The sequence below is a fragment of the Centropristis striata genome, chromosome 7 (genome assembly GCF_030273125.1).
Source record: "Centropristis striata isolate RG_2023a ecotype Rhode Island chromosome 7, C.striata_1.0, whole genome shotgun sequence".
In the NCBI taxonomy this organism is placed as follows: Eukaryota; Metazoa; Chordata; class Actinopteri; order Perciformes; family Serranidae; genus Centropristis; species Centropristis striata.
Genome location: NC_081523.1, coordinates 30,829,318 through 30,845,837, shown reverse-complemented (window position 1 = coordinate 30,845,837; position 16,520 = coordinate 30,829,318). Strand labels below are relative to the sequence as shown.

The 16,520-nt window shown below is 39.6% G+C and overlaps 1 protein-coding gene across 1 annotated transcript in view; it reads right to left on the bottom strand.

Moving 5' to 3' along the window:
* Nucleotides 1–8,288: 8,288 nt before the first annotated feature.
* The window catches only part of specc1la (sperm antigen with calponin homology and coiled-coil domains 1-like a), a 31,780-nt gene continuing 23,548 nt past the window's right edge, over nucleotides 8,289–16,520 (bottom strand). The window contains exons 14-16 of the mRNA XM_059337018.1: nucleotides 13,724–13,840; nucleotides 13,562–13,621; nucleotides 8,289–12,018 (exon numbers count right to left, since the gene is read on the bottom strand). Coding sequence (XP_059193001.1) covers nucleotides 11,929–12,018; nucleotides 13,562–13,621; nucleotides 13,724–13,840 — 267 coding nt within the window. The 3' untranslated portion in view covers nucleotides 8,289–11,928. The remainder of the gene's footprint in view (nucleotides 12,019–13,561; nucleotides 13,622–13,723; nucleotides 13,841–16,520) is intronic.

Below are 16,520 nucleotides of genomic sequence, written 5' to 3'. Positions count from 1 at the left end.
TAGCAGAATATCAGAGTGAAACTCAATACTTTATTAATCCATTTCTGCCTTTTCAGGTGTAAATGTTCCCATTACAATGAATGAGTAGGTGGGTCAAGCTGCTTTAAAGAGGCTCTGATGAGGGTCAGCTTCTGAGCATTCACCAAAAGCATCAGCTTATACAAAATGAAGATGAAATAGTTCATAAACCCACATGAATCTGTAGAAGTGGTCATGTCAGTGTTTTGTGGGACTTTGGGCTGCTTCTATAAACAGCCCCGACTGACCCTGCAGAGGAGCAGTGGGAGAGGAGTTGTGTAGACTACGTCATGGTCAAACATACACGTAGCAGAGCTCCCAGATAGCAAAAAATCATATGCAGAAAGCACTGAGGATGCTTCTTGGAGCATCAGGAGTGAAGGCTAAAAGTTTAATTTTGGATTTATGTGGGAAAATTAAACTAAAAATGCTTTATTTATACTTCGTTTTTCAGACAGTCTCTTCCTGTGAGCAGTGGTGTCCTACATGAGCAGTTTCTATCAGTGTAAAAACACTTTTGGTTCCACATATGTGGTCACCAATCAGGATTGAGCAACACTTGTATCATAATGAGCTGGCTGTGATGGATGCTTGTTTATGCCGCCAACACTGTCAATCAAATCAGATAGACACTCACACAATCCTGATGAAGTAGATTATCTGAATTTTAAAGTATTAATAACAAAAAATTACTGAGGATGTTTTGGACCCTATTTTCTCAAGTGTCTTATGGGTACAATATGTTATGAAATAGGTTCAGTATTGAGCGAGAACGTCGCAAACTACTGACACAAAATGGGCTGCAATAAAATCGCACAGAGAAAATGCGCACCAATAAATGTCCACTAAAAGTGCTTGATTTTGTCACTGACATGCTCAGAATGGTCTGACAACATGGATGGAGAATGGAGACATCTTGTTCTGAAATATTATAATATAAATCATATAATATAGTTGGGGCGTGGCTACCTTTGATTGACAGGTCACTAACAAGGCGAGCTGTCATCAGGAGAGAAGCAGAGCAATGCGTATCCACAGCAACGTGTCAATAAAGTTATATATAATGTTATATAGATATAAAAAAAGGACGTTTACCGGTTTGATCTCATAAATTTGACCCTTTCACTGTATTTTCACTTAAAGACAGTTTAATTGAAGGTTTCGTTCAGCGTTCAGTGGACTAACAGACACTCCAATGAGTCGCTGTTCATTTTTCTGAGGTAAGTAACGTACATTTGTTTTTTTGCTAGCCAAAATGAACATCCCAGTGAATGCTCCAGTTATTGCTGACATGACTTAGCAGTGGCTTCGCTCAGTCAGACTGAGGTGTTCTGTAGTTTTCTGTACTTCTGTCACTCCCAAGAGGCAACCTCTGGGTCTGAGCAAGGAGGCAAACCAGGAAGTGCCTTAAGCTGCATTCTACCAAAAATTATAGCACGGGGGGCTAAGTTTGACTGCAATAATCCCTAGAAAAAAATCTTCTTCAAGACAATTTGATGTTAATAGTTCAAATAATGGCCTCATTTAGAAGAAAATAGAAGATAAAGAATCATATGATTTGGGGCATGGCTACCTTTGATTGACAGGTCACTATGTCCATTATTTATATACAGTCTATGGTATTGACATACGCACTAAGAATTACTACTCCTAGGTGCCTTGCTCGGGGGCACTTCAGTCTACTACACACACAGGTGAGCTGAAGAGCCAACTGAGCTGGGCAATTTAACTCACAGGCACTGTATGTGAAATACAGATACAAAATAATTTTGAGGATGAATGTTTTTAAAGCATAAAACAGCCACAAATCTTTGATCCATGCTGTATTCTGTATTCACTTTGTCTGGTAGGACACAGCACAACAAAGCAGGAAATAACAACAATAAAAAACAATTATTCACAATTATTCATTAAGGTGAGGGTCAAAAGTCAAAGGGTGTTGTACACCGTACAGACTGTAAAGCGCTCTAATTTTGGGCTGTATTGAATTTAACTGAAATATAACAGACAAAAATTAAACCTTTTAACTACGCAGCCTACTTAAGGAGAAGCACCAATATGAAAATCTGCAAGATAACAAAATGAGGCAGGCAAAGGCTCTGCTTCTGAAACAGAAGCAGAGCCTTGCGTGGTCTGAAACCGTCGGAGGGATGGAACAAAGCCACGGTCACATGCTGCAGACGCAAGAGCGGTCATCAGTGGGCCAAAGGCTCAATACCAATGGAACTTATGAATAGTGAAAGCACAGATGCAATTGATAACATTAACGACAGTACAGTACAGGAACTCCCCTTAGTAAAAGGCAGCCTTCTATTGATAATGTTATGAAATATACTCGTGATTTTCCTACTCTGAAAAGTCAAAATGTCTGCTGTGATAAAGGTCTGTTGTGGTTGTTAGAAAGTGACTTATCCATCCATCCATTAACCTTAACCGCATATCCGAATTCGGGTCGCAAGGGCTGGAGCTGACATTGGGCGAGAGGCGGGTACACCCTGGTCATGTCTCCAGACTATCGCAGGACTGACACATAGAGACAGACAATCATTCACGCTCTCATTGATTCCTAAGGGCAATTTAGAGTTACCAATTAAACCTAAGCTACATGTTTTTGGACTTTTGGAGGGAGCTGGACGGCAAACCACACAGATGAGCCGCGAACCGGATTCAAACCCACGACCCACTTGCTGTGAAGCAAAAGTGCTAACCACTACCGTAACAATAATGAGTTTACTACTTTAACTTTACTGTTCTGGTTCACTCTCGCAGCTTTGTCTTAGTGAAGCACTTTTTAGTCCTATGCTACTGTTGGACATTAATAATTTAAATCTTAGTAATCAGACAAATCTATTGTATGTACAGTATATGTATATAATCCGACTATATAAATAAAACACTAGATTGTCTAAAATCTGTGAGGTATTGGCCATAAAAGGCTTCACAAACAGAAATGTGCTGTTTTTGTGCTGCTGAATTCCCTCTGAGGGAATGTTTCTGGACGTTACGTCGAGTTAACAGCTGTGCTGGAACACAGAGGTCTTTGCTCTCTGTGACAGGGTTTTCCCTTTGGGCTGGATGAGACCTTTTTATTAATGCAGAATACTTGTTATTTCACGGTCGATAGTTATCAGGAGCTTTTTTGTTCATTTACGAGATTTACAAATAAACTTTTTGTTGGTCTCTTTCCACTGAGCCCTGCTTATTCATGTGTCTTGATGTCAGAAACCTGTGGTGTTATATTGCAATTTTTTATAGTGTCAAAAATCCCAGAGGACAGTGAAGGAAATAATGAATTTCTGAAAACTAAGACAGTGACTGTCTCTTCTTATAATAACACACTGTCCTGAGATAGAATTATGAAACTCTTCAGAGAAACTCCAGGGACTTACAGTGAAAACAAAGACAGTGAGGTTCTTCTTAAGGACAGGCTTTGGATCATATTAGGACATGAAATGTTAATTTTAAAGTATATCTGTATTCAGATGCATAATTGAAATGTTTTGTCAAATTTGTAAGTGAAATTAGGATTATAATACCATTAACTTAATTTGCACAAAACCCTGCTAAAGTGTGACCCAGAAATCAACAAATCACCTCATCAAGCACCTTGTACTGTGCAGAGGAAGCACAGGGGGAACAAACAGCAAACGTCACAGCTTCCTGCTAACTGACGCTGTCACTGTATAGTGCAGATGGACGATCTAAGTGACAACATGGCTGCAGGCAGAGTAAATAGGCTGACAGTCCTGTTGACAAAAGTGTGCCTTACTGAAGTGTGCGTGTGTGTCTAAACACTGACTGCAGCACCAGAGAGAGTTATAAAGTATAACATTACATATAATCATGAAGACAGAGCTATCATCTGTTTATCACATCATATACCTCAGTGCTTTTATAGCTCTGTTTGGACCATGGTCAGATGAGGGCAAAGCTGCTTGCGGTATTTATTTAGTTCAACACACATTTCATGTTTCATCTGCACCATTTATATGTTGACATGACTTGTCAGTAGGGCCGTGTCCAGCCTAGGATGGCACTGGCTATCCTTGAAATCTGATTGGCCAGCCCGGGTAATACTCTCGTCTTATCTATGATTGGCTGTCTGCCTGGTCAGAGGCGGGACCTTCGGTTAAACCAACTGTTTTAGTAAGGTTCGAATTATAAACACAGAAACTGTAGCATACTGCAATGTTAGTATTTAGATATGGGTCGTCAAGACAGAAATAATAAGCTTCTCTGACGTGTACTGTACATGCACCTGCTCATACATAATGCCATCCCTACATGGGTCAGTGCTCCACTTGGGCAACCCAGGTCAAAAAAGTTTGGAAAGGCCAATGCAAATCAGGCAGGAACTGTCTTGAAGCCCTCCTCATTTGATTTGATATTGTGCGTCAGACGTCTGTATCCAAAAGACAATCTGCAATTCTCAGATCACCACAACCATCTGACACATTTGTGGGCCACAAATACATGTAGACCAAACTTTTTCCTAAATATAAGCATTGGTGATTATAAAAGATGAAAATAGTCCTGACTTAAAAGCTGACTTTTGTCACCTCTAAATTTATAATTATTTTCTTTTTTGCATCTAATGTGTGCAGTACAGGTCATATATCTGAAAAGAAAACGAATAGCTATTATTTTGATTGATATTGCAATTGCAAGGATCTATAAGAAACATAGATTTCTTTCTTATGTTCATAAGAGGGTTTACCAGCCTGCAGCACAACAATACTTAAAGCAGAATGGTATTTGGTCATTAATAAATACTGTGATTTAAATATTGCCCTAGTCTATATTGCCCTAGTCTTATTTGAATGATGGCCTGAAAAGCCCTAGATTTATTATGTGTCAATTGATTTTTAATATATGTATTCATTAGTACAATATAAATGCATTTTAGTTGCATTATTATTCCATTATTACTGATTTAATAAAAAATAAAAATAATAATTTAATACTGATGCCTCTGAATGACCTTCATAAGCAAACAAGACCTGAAGGATTGGTTATTTCTATCTAATTATTCTCAGCACCTGACCTCGGCTCTGATGAAACGATCTACAGCGCACAGACCAGAAGAGCCTTTGTTTATATTTTATTATAATTATTATATTAAAAATATATAAAATTATAATTTTATTTAGAGAGTTTTATTTTCAACATATTTTGTGTTTATGGCTTATACTGGGGCATGACCAACAAAAAAAGAAGAATAAAAGAATCGTCTGAAGGGACACTGATAGAGCACAACCTGGATGGATCATTCAACAGATGAAGACAATTGTGGGATTTAAAGGATTAAAGCCAAAGTTGAATCGGGTCTGTTCCTGTAGACACAATGTAGTGTTATTTTCTATTGTACGAAATACAGTGTGACACATAGCTTTACATCAATATATGAATTCAGATTGGTCGCTAAAAAAAGTTTCCTGTTTCACCGTCGTCGTACTACAGTTATTAATCTTACATAGCCACAAATAGATATATTACATTAATGCTTTGCATCCTATATTTAAAAGAGAAAAAGAGTATTAATTAGGGGTGTAAATCACGTTTCATCATTATACAATATTATATCGATTCATTGGGCAACGATACAATATTTGCTGATATTACAAATAAAATATGATTTAACAAATAAATTACAGAGCGAACACTTTATTTTGAAGGTGTCTACATAAGAGTCACACAAGCCTGTCAGAAACATGACATGACAAGTATCATGAGCATTAATGTTACTTCAAAGTGTCATTAATGTTCATGACACATCCCATATCATGTTTATGACACACTCATGTCACTCTTATGTAGACACCTTTAAAATAAATAGTTACCATATCTTGCTTAAGTCACAAAGACATGTTCAAAAAATTGCCTGAGTCACATTTTATTTTGACTTAGGCATAATAAATCTGCTTAAGTCACACACTTGACATAGGCCATTATCTTAAAGGGGTAAAATCACATGATCTGATCAACTGAGGATGAGGTGATTTTACCAAAGGTGGCCGGCGTCATGAGGAGATGATTTAGGCAAAAAAAAAAAAAAAATGGCATAGGTGATTATTTTAACAGTGTGACGATATGAGATGATGTGGTGGTGCTAATTGAAACACTACCACTTTTGTCCACGGGGGACGCCAAAACAACACAAAATGAAAGTTAAATGTAGTTACTTTAATTGTGAGTTTCTTCAGGCGCTATGTTGTGTTAAAAGGAATGTTCAGTGGGCCCCAATGGCAAAATTTTGGCCCGTGGCCCCTGAATAGCTTGATTCTGCCATGTGTAGGATAATCAGCACTGGGCCTGCAGGAATGCTCAGGGGCTTTCACTGTAGTGATTTGTCTTCAGGTTACTTTTGTTCTCAAATGTGAGGAAACACAACACCCAGTGCAGGACATTGTAGGCCTACCATTGTACCAAACATTACTTTACTTTGTTCCTGACACTTTTACCACATCACACTTCCTGATGCTTCACACGCTCTGTCATGCATTATATAGGCCTAAGGTTTACTCAGACTGAATGCGACCTGAACATGTTGAATGGCAATATACATTTAAACATTTTTTTAAATCAGGTAATAATGATTTCATTCCGATTTAAACTTCTTACCCATTAAAATGACTTACCTTATTTTCTTGATTTCCGACAATGAGACCACTTTGTGAGAATAAAAGGCTCGACTTTAAAAAAGATACCGCGCGAATTATAGTTTTTTACTTCCCACTGAGCGACAGGTGTGAAACTTCACCATACTGCTGAGGTCCGGGAAATAACATCACGCTAATCAATGCATCCGCTCACATCAGGAGAAATAACCCGCTGCTTAGTCTATCACTCAGACACATGAGAGCTGCTACTTTCCTCTCTCTCTCTCTCTCTCTCTCTCTCTCTCTCTCACACACACACACACACACACACACACACACACACACACTCCTCCCTCATAAAACTATATTGAGCCTGATTCCGGGGGCGGATCAGTTAAAAGCATGTTAGTATACAGATGAGTCTGTTGATCTGTTGATGTGAGGAAACCGGAGACACGAGCTATCAACTAATCTAGTTTCTGTCTTTTGTTACACTGGAAGACTAATAAGTCAATTCAATTGTATTTATATAGCCCAGACTCACAAATCACAGGTTTGCCACAAAGGATTTTACAAACTGTACATGATACAACTCCCTGGTAATATGCAGTTATTACTCAGCGCCAGAGATCACCGTCTGATTACCGTTTAAATGAAATGCACCTTTTAATCATTTCTCAGTGAACTGGAGGTGTAAGGTGCTGGCTATTTCTGACCTGCTGGAGAAGTTTTTAAATATAGATTTTTTATCATAAAAAATCTCTCTATTGAATTTGTAAACAAACTTTATAATAATAAATGAATAAAATAATGACAGAAATAAACAATACATAAAGTCAGTATACCTGAATGCGGGCTTACAGAAAATATATTTTTTAAATATACCAATGTCCTCTCCATTTAAAAAAAAATGTCAGAAGGGTTAATGTATCTATGTATAAAATGAAGTCAACCAGAAATATATTGAGGTTTAGGGAAGGACTTGCTTTATAAATGTGATATTTACCAACTAGATTTAAAAGATCTGTCATGTAACTCAAAGGTTTATTATTACATGTCCTACAGGTGGAGTTAGAGGTGCAGTTTGTAACTCCTTGCTCAGTGGAGGCACTGAGAGGAGACACAGGTAGATGTGATGCAGAGTCAGGAGAGGGGCCTGTTAACCCCAGGACTAAGCTTAGCCGGGAATGTTAAATTGATGCCGTCAGTTCTCCCATATTACTGTCACAGTTATCTGTGCAGTGGTTAGTAATCTGCAGTCTCATGTTGTCCAGCTTGTTGAAGAGAAAGACGCTCTCTAGCAGGTTTATGCAAACCACTCAAACCAGCCTAGTGGGGATATCGTCTTGCATTCCCTGCTTCCACTTCCTCTCGTTTTGCCTTCACTGAGCAAGTAGTCTCTGCAGAGATGGAGCTTAACACTGAGCCTGCTGCATGTAATGCTAGGTATGCAGACTGACGGCAGACTGGATGCTACCGTGACTCACTATCGCCTCTCAAGGCCCAAGTGGTATTGTAAGATAGGACGGGCCGGGGCTAGCTGGTAAGCATGTTGATTCAATATATATCTCTGGAACAAAAAACAAAGACGTCTTTGACTTTAAACAGTGTTTTAAATAAAAAATACTATACTGCACCTTCAAAACCACATGTTCAGAGACGACAAACAAGGCTGTTTCAATGGTCTTTTTATTACTATTGTCAGAAAAAATAAAGCAACATAAAACCAGACAGCATTTTGCTTTACAACTGATTATCGTAGTGTGCACTTAATACTGTAGCTTAGTCCCTTTACACACATACGCACACACACACATACACACACATTTATTCATTCAGCTTTAACAGCCAAGGGAACATTTCAGCACTGCATGTAGTGTGATAAGGAAAAAAAAAAAAGGTCACACCAAAAAAAATGTAGCATGGACTGTCAAAATAAAAGGCAACATGGAAACAAAAAGACAAACTTAAGCAGGTTCAGTGGAATTCTCAGAGCATTTTCAAGTAAACAAAAAGAAAAATGTGATAAATTGGACCCAATAAAGACATAATGCACTGTTCACATTTGCTTTGCTCACTGTGGTAAAGCTACACTCTTAATGGGCTCAGGTCCCAAACAGTGTAACATGTCTCTCGCGGCTGCATCATGTGTAGGTGGAATGTGCTTTCTGGCTTTTGCCAGCCGTCTGGTCTCTCCTCATGTTCATCAATCACTCCACATATCAGCACACGCTGGCCCTCGTAAAGTCCCTGGATCACAAAAGCGTGATCAAAAACACATTCTACTTCCAGGATGGAGAGACTTCAAATCTTTCTGTAGCTCTCAAACGTTCCTGTCAGGAGCAATAAAACATGTGGGCCAGCAGTGGAACCAAGCAGAACACAATGAGACTGTTGGCTGATAATCCGCAGCTACATGGCATCACAAACGCCTATCATCAGAGAGCCAATGCTTTCAAATGTCATTAAATAACTCACTTGCACTCTCTCTTGAACACAAAAATGAAACTGTCATTGTTGCAGGCAGTTGTGCTAACTTTAAATCGCTGAATGTCTAATGCAGCTGTACACATTGTGGTTATGTGGCTTGGCAAACGGTACGGCAGGATGTGCTTCTAGATCGAGACAAAATGTTGTTTCTGGTGTTGCTATTGATTCCAGCTGGCAGCTTCGTCTGATCCAAATCAAAACAGTGTGTAGTCACCTTTACCAGAATCTATAAGTGTTCCTCAAGAGGCACAAACAAGAAACACCTTGTTTTAGTTACCATTTCCACACTGCCACCCGTCCCCGGTGGGCAAAGACAACCGCCATTTGAAATGTCACAGTTTCACTTGCAGAAGCCTCGGCTGAACTGTTAAGGCAGGAAATTAGTGCGCAATACAAAAAGCTTATCTCAGTGCAGCTACTTACTGTATGTGTAATAAATTCATGTACACTTCAAACACACAAATAAAGCAATGACCTCACTGCGATTGGAAACCATGCAAATAAATACAGTGAACTTGGTATGTTGAGGCACGATAAACACACAGCAGTCAGACAGCTTAACATGCTAACACTTTACTTTAAAGCCCCCTATTTAGCATGTCTAAGCAGTAAATAAACATTTCAAAAATGCTTTATAATTCATTATTATGTAATTGTAAGCAGATTTAAGTGCTTATTAATGTAGTTGTCCACAACTATAACCCATAAGTGGAGGTGCTGCATTAAAAAATGAATGACAATATAGTGAAACAAAGTCGTAATAATTTAAAATAAGTCTGAAATTTCTAACAAACGCTATACATTAATAAATATTTAAATATGTTCTTAAAACTGCTTACAACTGCATTATAATGTGTTACAAACCACTGATTAAAGGTTTGCATAGAGCTTTCAACACTAAATGGGGGACTTGAAGGGTTAAGCACAACATTAATGTTGCTGACTGAAATCACACAAATTAAATGCCACTGTGTGCTACAAAGTATGCCTATGATAATGGTTAGTCATACTAGAAACCGACCAGTTTAACATAGCATTAACACAAACAATAAGTCAATGGCACAATGAATTGTCCGATCACTTGTGCATATTTTGTCCTAAAAATAATGGTTAAGTTAAAGGAATAGTTTGTCATTCAGGGAAAGGGTAAGATAAGAAGATTAATTGATTGAGCCAAGCTATCTTTTTCCAACCTTTTTGCCAAGTTAAACTTAATAGCTCCTGGTTCTAGCTTCATATTTACTGTACAGGAACATGAAAGTAATATCAGTCTTCTCATCTAACTGCAAGTAAGTGAATATGGCTACGTTCAGACTGCAGGCAAATACGTTTCACATCTCAGACAGGAAGTGTATACCATTTCATACTATTGGCACAGGTTGAAAGGGTCGTCTTGTTGTTATAGAGTGTCTTTGGTTGCTGTAGTAATGACGTAGGCGTCAAGAACTTTGTGGCTACACTGGTGTCAAAGAGGTCCACACTGGGAGCGTCCAGACTGAGACAGATGTTAGAAATCCAGATCTCTGGATATAGCCACAAACAGATCTGAACAAGCCTTAGTGTATTTCCCAAGAAGTTGAACTATTCCTTTATTGAGACGCTGCATTGACCTGCAAAGTGTGTCTCTCTACTCATTCATATTTTGGTTATGATGAAATGATGCTGTATGTGCTTAATGAAAGAAGTCTAAGTGTAAGATGACATATGCAGGCCTACAAACGGTAGACACTCACATTAGCAACTACATACACATCAACTGAACGTTAGTCCACTTTCATGAATCTTTTAGTGAAAAACCATCAAGTGTTAGCACTGCTGAACAAGTGTGTAGTAGTGTCGTAGAACGTAGCATATTTCTGTGCTTGGAAAGCAAGCAGTCAGTCATGAGCTGGTGCTGATGTAGAAGCTATCTACAGCATCACTCTGTCCTGATGACCAATCACAAATCAACAATCGAAAGGCTCTGGAACATATTTGGCAACGACTCCTCAAATCTTCAGCTTTACAAATTGGAGTGAAATACGCCCATGAATAGAGCTCATATCCTGGTCTCCTGCATCAAAACTCACACAGGCACTTTTTCCATTGAAAGACAGGCATCTGAATCGAACTGTAACATCTGGAAGACTTGGTGCAAAAAGGCTGCGTCTGTCTGACTTCCTTTCAAAAGGGAAATTCAGGGCTGCGGGGGAATTCCAACATCACTGACATTTGGTTCATTATTCTGTAGTAGTGTCCAAAGATTCAGAACCAACAAAACAAAAAAACACTACTTTTGTAAAGTAGCGTGATGAAAGTCAGATTTGCAGTAATTCCCCTTAAACACGCTGAAACTGAGTTAACGGTGAAAGATTTATTTGCCAAGAAAAGCCAGGTAGAAGGCACTGAGACTTGGTTCTTTTTCATGCTGCTCCTTCAGACATGAACTGAAGGCAAAGATGATTTATGGGATTTCATTGCTGGTCAGTTCATACTTGGTTCACCAGGCTCTCACAAGAGTTCCTTCTCATGGCTTACTAGTGTATAGTGTAACAGTAGATATACAGGAAAGCCCTTGGACTACAACAGTACACAAATCGCCTTTTACACTGCACTGGAAAAATGGAGCAGCTATGTGCGAGTCCAGTGAGGTTCTGGTCTGCCTTTAGTGTTGCTAAATACTGAGGACCGACATGCAGCGTGATTGGGTGTTGCTGTGGTGAGGGGGAGGGGCTCAGTGAGGTATAACAGTTGCCCGTGGTGTTGAGAGGTTGCTGAGAGCTCAGGAGGGCTGGCGTAGTTCTGATTGTGCTGCAGGAGAAGGGTGGGTGACATGGTGGAGTCAGGTCTCAAAGTACTTGTATATGGCTGTGACATAAGTCATGACACTCTGCCAGTCTGGCCTCTCTGTGTGCACCATCTCATTTATATCCTGGAAGGGGGAGAAAGAGAGTTAAACTGAAGACTTCTGTCCCACTAAAACATGCTACATATTCTGGATAATGAAAACAAATCAATATAATTTCACCATAAGCTATTTAAAAATATTCACATACTTATGAACCGAAAGGGGCAGCAATGAAGGCTATTCCCTATCATTTTTTTATGTATTTCACACCATTAAAATGATCATTTGTACATCGGTTACTCAGCCTGCATTACCTCGAAGTCTTGAAGGGAACCATGTTTTTCTCACATGACCCCGAAAAAAAAAAGAGTAAATCCTTAAGTCCGCAAGTAATTTTAACAGTAAAGTATTCCTTGGTTTTACATTTGAGAAAAAATTATTTCTTGCATTCTGTACATCAAATATGAAACTACTACCCTGGTTAACTTAATAAAGACGGGGGAATGGGGCAAACAGGAATTATTCTGTCCAGACAAAATACGCCCACCTTCATCTCTAAAGCTCACTAATATGTTGTATCTCATTTAATCAATCTGTGCAAAAACCTAGAGTAAAAGTGACAACTTGAGTTATGTGCCGCACTCATAGAATGTATAAAAATACTAGAAGTAGTCTCACTGATGTCACCCATTGATTTGTGGACTGCAGTTTTTAAAGTCTCAAGTTTGGCATTTTGCCGGTTGCCATCTTGGTTTATGGCTGTCCCCATAATGTTTTTTTGCAACTAGTCCATGCACAGAACAGATCAGGAGCACGAATGACACTACATCCTCAGCCAATGTGAGTGCTTCTAAATCCAACTGAACAAGATATTTTTTAAGCGACCAAAATTTAACAATGACTTTAAAAAGGGAAACAGTTCTGTGATGGACAGTGCATTGTGGTAGCGACCTGTCAATCTTAGGGTAGCCTTGCCATAAGGCATACCCTACTTTAACTTCTATTTTACTGTAAATGGGACCCTCATTTACAAAATGAACATCATGTTGTATTGGAAAAAACTTTTAACTAATGATTGAGACCAAAAACTCATTATAAGAATATTTACTGAGGTATTAAATCAAGTGAGAAGTAAGGACATCTTCCTATTGACTTACATAGAAACTGCTTTCTATTTGCAACCAGTGGTGTCACCCCTCTGGTCATTAGAAAGAATGCAGGTTTTGCTTATTGCTTCTTTTTTCATTTCAAGACCATGGCTTGTATATTAGATATGAATATTGTATGTAAAGCAGAGACTCGAGGGTATAGAACCCTAGAGAGGAGAGGGACCCCTTTGAATCCCTCGCCACAAGATGTCACAACATGGTTGGTTCCAATGGTTTTCCTTAACTCTTAGTTTCGACCCGATTGCGGATAAGGTTAATGAATGAATGAATGAATATGATAAAATATAGGACCAATCAGTGAGTCAAACATAACCGCTTCCAAAAAGGGAAAATTAATAAATAAACCCAACACCTGTGTATATTTTTCTGCACACATTTCTATCATGTCTATATTAAAAGATTTCAAATCTGAACCAAAGTCAGTTAATAAAGTAATTTCATGGTGGAGTAAAGCTTACCAAAGAGCATTTGATGCCCACACTCTCTGCAGCCTGGAAAGCTAAGGTGAAGTTTCTCCTCTGAGGAAAGAAGAGAGATTAAGAGTCAGTGGAATACTTTGTCTATCGGTAATGATGTCATAATGGCTTAAATGTCGGGGATTTCCTGGGAGCTCTACTTGCCTTCTCCTGGCTGGTGAGCTCCTGGTAGGGGATGTGTGCAGGCAGGTAGGTGTGGAGCACAGCGCAGAAGGCCAGGCCATCGTTCCAGCTGCTGCTGAAGTTTGTGATATCAATGTTCTGAAAAACAAAGTGACGATCCACTTCAGCTTTGATTTAATTCGACAGGATATTTACAGTCCGCGACAGAATTCAATGTTTCTGGGCCTCATCAGAGCTGAGGGTACAATATTTTATCTCAGGTCGTGAATGTCACTGCCAGCCTCGGCACATTACAGCTTTCAACAATAATATGATCACAATAAATTCAGTTGTCATGGAAGTATTTAAGATGATTAAACCAGAGAGAAAAGCTGAATTTTATATGGAGGTGTCAACATTACTCATCCATATTGCATTTATCACCTTTTCCGCCATCAACCCTCATCTGACCTTTGCAGGGCTGTAAACCTGATTTCAAACAGCAGCTGAGGCAAAATGTATCTAACTCAAGTCCCCTCAGTGTCACAACTGGATAGTACGCAATGATTCAGAGAAGGCCTCGTGTTTTTGTCAGGGTGGTAACACGTAGAATGTGTTAAATGTTGCCCACTTCCTGGGGAAGACCGAAGGTGTCATGGTTACCACAGCCCACATCAGTTAAAATAATTTGTTCCCTCAGCTGTTGGCTTCCTAAACAAACTAGGGTAGTAGCTTCGTATTTATTATGATCATTTGTTTGTTGTGTGACATTTTTAACTACTGAATGCAGAACAAATTGCCCCTCGGGGACAATAAAGATTTATAAAGTAAAATAAAGTAGAGGGGTAAACATCACTTCAATATGGCAAGTAACTCTTGATACAATCAAAAAGTAAAGAGCAGTCACTTTGCATCCACAACAACACCATCACATGAGACACACAAAGAGACACACCAAAAAAAGACTCAAAATAACTGTAGAATCCTGAAGATTTCCATGACCTTAACACTAACAGGCTGCATTTTCCCTGCATTAACCCTTTAAAGTATTCACATTTTCACATCACCCCCTTCAACACCACCCAGCTCAGACTGCTGAAGGCCAAACTGGAGAACACGCGGGTGGGTGCTCTGCTCATCACTTGGGTCGATGACTATCTGACGAGCAGACCGCAGTTTGTGAGATTACAGAACTGTGTGTCTGATCGTCTGATCAGTAACATCAGCGCCCCCCCGGGGACTGTACTGTCCCCCTTCCTCTTCACCACATACACTGCTGACTTTCAGTACTGCACTGAGTCGGGCCATCTGCAGAAGTTCTCTGATGACACGGCCATTGTGGGGTGTGTTGAGGGCGGAGGGGAGGCTGAGTCCAGGGACCTGGTGGACCGCTTTGTGAAGTGGTGTGGGGAGAACCACCTGCAGCTGAATGTGAGGAAGACGAAGGAGATGGTGTTGGACTTCAGGAGGAATAAGCCCCTGCCCTCTCCTGTCAGCATTGGTGGGACGGATGTGGAGATGGTACCTGCATACAAGTACCTGGGTGTCACTCTGGACAATAAACTGGACTGGTCCACCAACACAGAGGCCGTATACAAGAAGGGCCTGAGCCGGCTTTACTTCCTGAGGAGGCTCAGGTCCTTTAATGTCTGCAACAAAATGCTGCAGATGTTCTACCAGTCTGTTGTGGCAAGCACCATCTTCTTTGCTGTGGTGTCCTGGGGGGTGGGCATCAAAGCAAAGGACGCCAACAGATTGAACAAACTGATCAGGAAGGCAGAGTCTGTTGTTGGCTCCAAGCTTGTCACCCTGGAGGAGGTGGTGGAGGACAGGATGCTGGCAAAACTGCTGGCTGTCATGGACAATCCCTCTCACCCCCTCCACAAAACACTGAACAAGCTAAAGAGCAGCTTCAGCAACAGACTCATTCAACCCCGCTGCTCCAAGGAACGATACAGAAAGTCCTTCCTTCCTTCTGCAATAAGACTCTATAATTCATCTACTTCTGTCAGAACCAACATTACTGAAATGCACTAAATCTATGCATGACACTCTGCTATGTTATTAATATAATTACTACCATTATTATTATTATTATTATTATTGTTAAAATAATTTGATTATTCTGCTTCTATTTTGTCTGTCTCTGTTCTCTGTCTCTGTGCGTGACACAGGTCACTATCAAAGGTCAACCTTGGTACTATTAATCAGGCAATATGATTTTGATACAATGATTATGTTTGTGTGTTAATGTTGATTTAGAAACTGTGATTACTTTGACTACATATATTCCATTTGCTTAAACTGATTAAGATTCTATAATCACAAAGAATATATTGTGTTTTATATGTTTTAGACTTTAAAATAACAAGTAGACATTGAAAAATCTTTTGGCTCCCGTTATATCTCTGTAGAACATAACAAGGCAGAATGTTCGTCATAACAAGTTTGTTAGCAGGTCAGGGCACGGCCTTGTTCCGGGCAGCAAGATTGTTGCCCAGGTGGCATGACGTGTCCCTGTATTGATTAAGACTGGCGAATCAGCGGATGAAGAAGGCGGAACTTCCTGGAAGAAATCTACTTTCATGTTTCGTAAACAATTGTTAGGATAAATAATGGGTTCGAGGGAAAGGACGGGGTTCAGACTTCACGAACTGAAACCCGTCTGTGTGTATCAGGGACATGGAGTTTTGGACCCGGAGATCTCTGTATTGCACATTTTTTTGACGTATTGTAATAAAATTATGTTAAACTGAGAACTTGGACGTCCTCCTGCTCATCATTTCCCCATCAACGATCTGCGCAGAAAAATGGTGAGGATTTTCAGTTGGTGTCAGAT